Here is a 9,143-nt window from a genome sequence, read left to right on the forward strand (position 1 = left end):
GCCTTTAGATGCTGTATGAAAAATGCCCACTTTTTAACTTTCAGTAATTTTCCAAGATTGTTAAGTCAAGTAGATGCATGTAAAATCTGTTGTCAGCTTTCAGATTCATAGTGATTCACGCTCTATACTTAATGTACATACAGCCATAAAAAGTGGATGTACTCACTGAGATGGAGACCGTACTAAGTAGAAAGAATTTGTCAGTTTAACATGTTCTTCATAATCACAGCTACACAAAAGTGTAATCAAAAAAGTTACAAAAAATGACAAAGTAGATTAATAACCTCAAATTACGAATGTAAATATATATTGCAATGCAGTGTGGTATATTCCTGAACCACCAACTGGATCTTTCACTGAGTTTATTCACAGCAATGAGATGCTGCAGAAAAATGTAAATTAAAAATGGAACGCGGTGTTTTACAAATAAGTTAAAGCCTATTTTAAACTGTTTAGTCTGAATAATTTGAAATTTGTAGGTTTTATCGTTTGCTGAAAATATTGTAATTTAAACAATAGGAAAATTTGAGGACTCTCTGTAGGAGAATGAAGAATTGAACCTCAGACAGCGCTGCATTGAAATGAACACAGTCGACAGCAAAAAGCAAAGATGAAAACGAGCACAAAAAGACTTCAAAGCAAACACCTCAGTGATTCTACTTTAGAAACATGAGCAGGTAGAAACTGAAGCTGCAGATTGACTGATCATCTGCTTGTTTATTGTTGAAGTTCAGCATCTAGCTGCTGGGCTGGGGTTGGCATTCACTCAGGTAATGTCACCCTGGGTTCTTGGCTAGCTTAGCGTTAGCATGGTGTCTGTGCAGGTGCCTCATTTAAAATGGACACAGGAACTTTGGAACTGTATTTAGAAGAAAACAAATCCTAAAGCTACTGCTTTGTAAATATATGCAAGTCTGTATATCTGACATCTTCAGCATCAAACGATATTTAAAGAGACACCAATGCTTCCTTTACAGCAGAGCGGTGGAACCTCAGAGCTGCAGGAGATCTTGACACGGCGGCAGGAGAGGATCGACTCCGGCAGCAAAGACTGAGCCTGTTGACCTAAACAATTCATCTAGTCATCTAGCTCCTTCACAGCTTTCTAAGTGCACCAGCTTCTTCAATCAATCTACAGTTAATTCTGATCTGCCTTGGCAAATACTGAAATATTGTGTATGTCTTTAATTGTATATTTATTTTGTATCATCCAACGTGTATGTTTTGAAGCGTTTTTTTCTTAATTGTGTTGCATTTTTTCTCTTTGTCTCCTTAAATTTTCTCAACAAAGATTTCTGCTAAACAAAAGAAAAAAGGAGCTTATGAATTTACGTACACTTCGGTGTGCGTGTGAGCACGTGTATGCATGACTTGCATGTAATGTACATATTTGTATGAGCAGTGCAGTTAATGTTCATGCTCACCATCAACAATGAGGCTGTTTACTAAAATACCTTTAAAAAAGTAGATTTTAGCGATTGTGTTTTTAAAATCTGTGCCAGAATGCTTGACATGCTTTCTGATATATGGCCAACTGTTTTCATGTAACTGTTTACAGGAGTTAAAAAAGAAAAAAAAAGATAGACATGCTCTGTGTTACTTCTAGCAGGTATCATTTTCTCAGCCTGGTTGGTTAATGCTCATCAACACTAAGTATTAAAACAAATATTCTTGCTAATCAGGTTTCAGACATTCTGGCAAACTTAGCAAGCAACAATTCTGCATGAAGATTTTGTCTGTAAAAGTGAGACGCTGCCATTAACGTGTTCTTAGCAGCAAGGCGTTTTGCAGTGTAAGCTGCACAAGCACCAGAATAACAAGCAGTATGTGCAGTAGATATGTAAATCCTGGTAATGAATAAGTGGAGATTTAGAGAAACGTTCAAGCGGGTGTATATAGTTTTTAAAAAGACAATGATTCAAAAATGAATAAATAAACTCGGTCTTAATTGTATGTCTTTTGTCAGTATGGTTCTTGTGTTTGTCATTGGATCAATTTTACCAGAGGACCAGAAACAGTCAGCACAGTTTATTTATTGTAAACTGAAACAGAATAACAAGAGCTGCATTTTAAAGTGGTTACAATTTTAATTTTGACAGAAAATAATGAAATTAATATTGTACAAATAGTGGTTTGTGAGAAACCAGAACATCAGTGACATAGTAGCTCATCTGGCTCACATGAAAAATGTGACTTTGGCCCCAGAGCACCGTGTGTGTAATGACCAATTAGGACATCATTGATTATATTCTGAATGAAACTGTAGGAGGAGATGCAATTCTTCTCAATTTTGAATGGACGGATGGCCAACAGATGGCTTTACCTCACCACACCTTTGAGCAATAAAATGATCATGTTTTATCTGCCAAATTGACTAAACTGACAAAGAATGGCTACTGTTGATCAAGACACTCAAAGGCAACTTACGAGAACCCCAGACTTAACAATAGCATTAATAAGAAAGGTCATTCCCCCACTAGTGGCTTGATTTTAATAATCAGACAGATACAATTAGTTGGGTTTTTTTGATGCAAAAATGAAAAACACTCCTTTTACATCAGTGAAGGAAATGCAGTCTGTTATTTATGGAGGTAAGCGTCGAGCCAGAGGTCTCCTGAGGTTTTCAGTGACCTGATGAAAAGAAAAAAAATAGGAAAAACAAGTAAGTGTCTGTGTGTGTTTTCAACCTCGTCAATGCTCCATTATGATAATACTTACGTGACAATGTCAGCAAGGCCTCGCCACAAAGTTTTCTCCTGGTAAGGAATCCCATGTTTCTCACAGAGTGCGCGGACCTGTGGCGCCACCAGGTGGTAGTTGTGGCGCGGCATGGTAGGGAACAAGCTTGAGAGAGAAAAGAAACAGGAAGCTTCTGTCAGATATGATAGCGTCTGAGAATTTGTGTTTTAAAGTCTCTCTATGTTGCCAAACAATTTCATATTAATGACAGCTGTTAAATTATGAAGGCACTGGAACGATGCATGCAGACTGGGCTCCTACAAAAAGTTCTGTCAGAAAAACTGTGTTTACAGAATGTGACTCCATGTCTGTGTGTGTGTGCTCCCCCCCACAGAGCTGCCATTAGAGGCAGTTTCACAAGTGGTTAAATGGGGAGGCCTGACTTTAGCATGTGATGACACCACTCTTTCACCATTTTTTTCTATATTTACAACAAGCGTGATGCTTGATTCTAGTTCCTGATTCAGAGAGGTTTTATGGACATTTGCTGCTTGTGTCTGCAAAATGGTTGTTTCTATTTTAATCCTAGTACTCGACTTTGTGAAAGCACACTGAACATACATTTGTCTGCATTTGCTGCACTCATTTCACTTACTGGTGCTCGATTTGAAAGTTGAGGTGCCCACTGAACCAGTCGTTGAAGAAGGACTGCTCAATATTACAGGTGGATTGTAACTGAAGACGAGAAAAAAGCCTAAATAAGATCAATATTTGTGATACAGGGACATTTATGAGGATTGGGCGATGGAAGAATCAAAGTGTCCAAAACCTTTGCACAACCTTGCTGGTAAAATAGGTACAGGTACCTGAATAGTCAGCCAGTCCTTGTGCTTTTCATGATCAATGTCCATCGGTATGTGATTCATCTGAGTCACCCACACAAACCAGTGACTCTCCAAAAACCTGCAAAATGAATAACAACATGATAACTTTCATTGTAGAAGGGATAACGGAAAGAATAGAAAAAAATCTTCCTAATAAGGTATACTACAACTGATAGGACCAGGTGACTCTTTCACCCAGAATCTAATCTAAGACAGTGTAACAACTAAAGTATGCCTTATTAGGAAGAGCAATCACATAATGCTTTGGTTAATTCTCTTTCTAAATATTTACCTGACAAAAAAAAAGAGCGCCACTGAGCCAAACACGCCGTATAGAGGTGCATAATAGTAGAAGTAGCGGAGGTAGTATGTCATGGCCCAAGCCAAATCCTTCACAAGACAAGAACATTCATATGATTTATATAATGTCTTACTTAACAAGAGTCATAATTCATCACTATCGTATTTGTACAATTGGGTCCATAATTTATTGGACATTTTTTGTAGTTTTGCCTCTGATCAGAACACAGTGCAGCCCTTCATCTGTCATAAGAGGTTTAACAAAAATGTTGCATTGACTGTTTGGGAATTACAGCCATTTCATACGCAGTCCTTTATTTTCAGAGGCTCAAAATTAAACTAACAAACTACTTCAATTTTATTTAATATAAGCAATATTTTTAGTACGTGTATGAAAATCCTGTGCAGCCAATGACAATTGGAAGATTAGCATAGATGCTCTGCTATCCCTTTACTGTAGACACCTTCAGCTGCTGTCTGCATCACTTTCTGCCTCCACTTTTGTCTTCAGTAAATGAAAAGCTGCTCTGTTGGCCTGAGATCAGGTGACTGACTTGAGGAATTTCACATTCTTTGCCTTGAGAAACTCCTGTTTCACTAAGCACCAGTGGGGATACTGGCAGACATACAGGTTCATGCATAACACTGCCTTCACCATATTTGACAGACAATTGGGTTTCTCTCCTTCTCCATACTTTTCTCTTCACATTATTCTGGTACAAGTTCTTCTTGTTTTCATCTGTCCAAAGATTTTTACAGACCTTTGCAGGTTTTTTCACATAATTTCTGGCATAGTCTGGTCTTCCAGTTCTTAAGCATAATCTGCTGTATGTATCTTGTTTTAAACCCTCTGTATTTTCATTCACAAAGGTATGTCTCGATCACAGACCTTGACAATGATACTTTAACTTCCTCGAGCGTGTTCTTGACTTGGTTAGATGTTTTACGGCTGTTTTTCGTAACCATGGAAATAGTTCTGCCATCGTGCACTTCAGTTGTCTTCTGTGATCTTTCAGGTCTTTTGGTGTTACTGAGCCGGCTGTCCACTCATTCTTTCTAAGAATATGTCTCAAATCATTGATTTGGGCACTCCTAAAGTTTTTGCTGTCTCTCTGATAGGTGTAAATGATGGCCGGCCTCCTTCCCTTGCAGTGACATCAGTTTGGGCTTAATATTTAAAAAACAATGAAAAGCTACTAAATGCTAGTTCAATATTTGAAATGAACTTTGCTTTTCGTTCTTTTATCTGGTTAATTTGTCACAGAATAATCAGTTAGTAGTTTAAGCCTCTGAAAATGAGGAGAAACTGTGTGTTTGCTACCACCTGTGCTATTCTGATTTTACTGTAATGTTTTTCTTTAGCACTCTAAGCTCACGTTTCCTTTGCTAGGCTAAATACAGCCTGATACATCAAATGGAAAATAATTATACAAACTGCACTACACCACTCAGAGGCTGAGAGCTTACCAGCCAGTATCGCCGGGTTATCATGGTGTGCATTATATTAAAGTTGTAGAAAACTGGAATGAGCAGCGGAGGTCCCACTGAAAGAGAAAAAAAAAGACAAGGCTTTTTAAAACAAAGCTGTCATAGTTTTTTATTCTTGTTAAATGACTCTGAAGAAACATACAGAGAAAGAAGTACTGGTGTTGGTGATTGTAGGGCATGTGCTTGATCTTCTTTATCCCGTACTGTAACACAGAGGTAAACAGAGGGTGATGAGAAGTTGGATCATATGACTGAAGAAATTAGAAACATTAGTGCTGTGCTACTTGCCTCCACTGGTATAGTCTGTCCAAGTACAAAGGTGTCCAGCGTGTTGATATCGGGGTCCTTGGTGAAGATGTTGGGTTTAGCGTGATGCTGGAAATGTCTGTGATTCCACCAGTTGGCCGAAGCTCCCTGAGAAAATCGATCTTTTAATACCTGTGTTTAATTTATATGAAAAGAATATAACTGAGAGAGGTTACCTTTAAATGACCAATGACAAACTTGTGGACAGCGTGGTTCCAGGTGGACTTTTTGAAGACCGACAGGTGACCAAAGTCATGCTGCAGCCATCCAGCCTGCGCCTAAAGAAGTAGCAAGCATTATGTGATGTTTTTGGCTGGTTTATTCTGAGATTCTACTACAATAGAACTAATCCTCTTACTGACGAAGGTTGAGGATTAGTTATCTCATTATCTCAAACTTTGTGTTTAATGTAAGCATCCACCTTTGTAAAAGTGTATATGTCAGAAAATAAGGAAATACATATTAGGATCCATTTAAAGTTTATGTCTGAATTACCTGAGCGGTTGCTAAAATCACCGAGCACAGTAAGGTGGGTATCCAGCCCGTCCCACACATTGAAACAAGCATCCATCCGAGGGCTTCTAGCAGCACGATGTGACCGAGGTGGAGGAAGAAAAACAAAGGCTGACCTTGAAACAGACCCTGCTTCTCTACCTGAGCTCGCAAGGTTTTGAAATCCTGCACGATGGCTGCCTGGGTTCAGAGAAGAAGAAACAAACAGTTCTGTAAAGCTGAGAGGATGTTATGTACTAATGTGACACTTGTGAAATCAAGAAAAATGTTTGCATTTTAGCCGTTTTAGGTTTTGATTCAGAGAAACGAGGCATTAAACCCGGCAATGAAACCTGAGCATCAGGAATCTCAGCTGTTCCCAGCACTGTAAAATGCATGAATAGGAATTCAGATCTGTGAAAAGGCTGGCCTACTTCTGTTCCGCATCTAAACAAGGTCCTTTATTCAGGGAATCAAAGGCTCACATTTTTGTCTTGGTCCTGACTTGGCTCTGTTGCTGCCAACTCTCCAAGCAGCAGCGGCTTCAGAAACTTTTGCACGAACTTGGAATCAGGATGAAAAGCAGTGAATGCCTCCTGAAAGAGAGAAAATTGGAAATGTAAGCTAGTAGAAATTATTTAGTGGTTGAAAATAGTTTTGATCCTTCTGAGGGGTCACAAAATCAAAAAGAAACCTCTGGTAAACATACTTATGTATTTGCAACCATGTTGCGTAAAAACAAGTTTACTACCACCGGTATTATTTTTATTTTTCATGAATCATTATTCATAAAACCTCAAAGGGGAACTCTCGTTCTGTTAGAGCTCCAAAGAATGAATAGACATGTAAGGAGTGGCAAAAGGTCCAGGTGTAGACTGTAGACTGGTGTGTAAACTACTTTTCATGCAGGACATATTTAAAGTAAATATCAAGTGAATCAAATTAATTCCAAGCATGTTTTTCTTAACAACAGCATTCACAAATATATGCAGAAAGAAGGAGACACAGTGGGAGAAAGACTTGCTGGCTTTGTGTTGTAGAAGGTCTAAATATTCTTACAGCCATGATCAGTATCCATAAAAAATTAATTAGTAGGTAGTAGATAGAAAAAGATCAATTGATAAAATTAAATGCCAATTAACAAAACAGTAAGACCACTAAGAACAACCGAAAGATAGAGAAAATGTGTGTCTTAAGATTAAGATAAAACTGTTAACACAGAGTTGATCTCTGATAGGAGGTCTCCTCCAGAGGTGTGGAGATGCATGATCTCCCTTACTCACCCCAGAACAGTTAAAAGTGTTTTTTCTGAGGATCTAAGAGATTATTACATGAATGAAAGCTCTGACAGAAATGTTGGAATGACTATTTAATACCCAGGAATGTGTCCATTTCAAGTATATTAGTAACTATACTTGCCAGTACGATTAAGCAGAGTAAAAAGTAGACTTAAAGAGTTTAAATAGTGTCCAGTGCCATCTGCTCTGTGGAGCCATCCATGGATCCAATTCCAGTGTTTGTACAGCATGTGTTTTTTATGTTTAATATATTTGCTTATATCGGTAAACAGGATTTATGAAAGGGTTATATAATATGAAAAGCAATGACCTCTTTTGAAAGTATCTTTTAGACATTTTTAATGTCAGTGCCACTTTTTACCTTGATAAATAAAGGATATATAAAATTCCCAAAAAAGTTTCTTTGTACCTTGTGACAGCAATGTTTGTTTCTGGCTCAAAATGAATCGATCATAGGCCAATAAGTCATTTACAGTCGTGTAAATACCGGAATTTTTTTAACCGTTTAACAGTTAAAAAAACAAAACAAAAAAACCGTGGTCCACCTCCAACACGTTCTCACTCCCAGAATTGTAGTTAATCACAATATTTAGGTGTATTCATAAACACTACAACTTTCATATTATTAAAAATAAAATAAAAACAAGCAAACATAAATGCACAAGCCCGTGCATTCTGAATTTATTTTCAAGGAAAGTACATAAAACATATAAACGTAATATACCGTGGCATCCTCTCCAGCATAGTGGCCGATGACGCGAAACCCTCCTGGATGCCTTTTGGCCCAATGAGTGATGTTGTAAACCTTTCGATCGATGACCAGCCATTGATCATTCCTGCTGTTGTGGCTCTGCACTTCCTCCCAGGTGTAAACGCCTTTAGCTTTCCCACTGTCCGGCTCTCCCGGCACCGTCTGCTGGCTTCCACGTCCCATCCTCACCGCTGCCTCTGGTCTGAATGCACCTGAGCTCTAAAGTGCCAGTCCGACCTGGGTGTAAAAAAGGGGCCCTTTTAACCGTTTACGCAAGGAGCAGCACACGCAGGGAAGATGTAGTTTGATGCTAGTGTTTTCTTGAGTTTAATACACCGAATGTAGCGCAAGGAAAACAAAGAAGAGTGCAACATCCTCATTAATAATTCATGAGATCCCACAGCCTCCAACTGAAGCTGCTGGTGAAGCAAAAGCTCCAAGATTTTGTGTCGACATTAAACATCAACCTAGCCGCCAGATGCATCGATACTCAGCACATAAGTTTGTTTTATACGTGAATGCACAGGCTGGAAAAAGTCCAGTCGAGGTTAACGTGTAAAAACCCAACACAAAAGTGACTAAAGCGCCACCAAAACGGATTAATCGTCCCACAACTGAACAATTAAACAACAAGGGTGGGTGTCCGTGCAGGCAATAACACGAAGAGGATGAATGTTAACTTACAGCATCCGGCTTTCAACTACTCTCCTCGGGTTTCAGTCACAATAGAGCGGTTAAAAAGGTTCAGTTCCGCTTTATGTAGCGATCATCAAGTACAAACTCCAAGCAGATCATTCGAGGGTGTCTGGGCCAATCGGCGCTCAGTATATCCCCCCCCTCGCTGGCCAGGGTGGCCTCAATAAGCTCCCTGCACATTTTCTAATTCAGAAAGGGCAACCGGTTTAATGGCTCTAACTTTGTTTGATGTGGTATAAGCCATTTGTT

At 38.8% G+C, this 9,143-nt stretch overlaps 2 protein-coding genes across 3 annotated transcripts in view; one reads left to right on the forward strand and one right to left on the reverse strand.

The window, feature by feature from the left end:
• Positions 1–1,953, forward strand: part of eps8l2 (EPS8 signaling adaptor L2) — a 28,945-nt gene extending 26,992 nt beyond the window's left edge. For both annotated transcript variants that reach the window (XM_085412348.1, XM_085412347.1), the window contains one exon: positions 978–1,953. In XM_085412348.1, the coding sequence (XP_085268474.1) occupies positions 978–1,055 (78 nt within the window). In that variant the 3' untranslated portion in view covers positions 1,056–1,953. The remainder of the gene's footprint in view (positions 1–977) is intronic.
• A 58-nt stretch (positions 1,954–2,011) lies between these two features.
• LOC146664972 (acyl-CoA Delta-4 desaturase-like) lies at positions 2,012–9,017 on the reverse strand. Its single transcript, XM_085412349.1, has 13 exons — positions 8,883–9,017; positions 8,172–8,435; positions 6,635–6,745; positions 6,153–6,350; positions 5,834–5,935; positions 5,640–5,765; positions 5,494–5,554; positions 5,331–5,407; positions 3,856–3,953; positions 3,546–3,642; positions 3,335–3,414; positions 2,719–2,844; positions 2,012–2,631 (listed from the first exon to the last, which is right to left on the reverse strand). The coding sequence occupies exons 2-13, from the start codon at positions 8,379–8,381 to the stop codon at positions 2,580–2,582; spliced, it is 1,338 nt and encodes a 445-aa protein (XP_085268475.1). The 5' UTR covers positions 8,382–8,435; positions 8,883–9,017; the 3' UTR covers positions 2,012–2,579.
• Positions 9,018–9,143: the final 126 nt, after the last annotated feature.

Source organism: Rhamphochromis longiceps, linkage group LG7 (genome assembly GCF_057381845.1).
Source record: "Rhamphochromis longiceps isolate RC_006_pf linkage group LG7, R_longiceps_female_GT1.1, whole genome shotgun sequence".
Lineage (NCBI taxonomy): Eukaryota > Metazoa > Chordata > Actinopteri > Cichliformes > Cichlidae > Rhamphochromis > Rhamphochromis longiceps.

Coding starts and splice junctions, on each gene's coding strand:
- LOC146664972 (XM_085412349.1), bottom strand. CDS start 8,381: ATGGGACGTGGAAGCCAGCAGACGGTGCCGGGAGAGCCGGACAGTGGG. Junction 6,351..6,634: donor GTCAGGACCAAGACAAAAAT/GTGAGCCTTTGA, acceptor CTCTGAACCCAG/GCAGCCATCGTGCAGGATTT. Junction 3,643..3,855: donor GCGCTCTTTTTTTTTGTCAG/GTAAATATTTAG, acceptor TTCATTTTGCAG/GTTTTTGGAGAGTCACTGGT.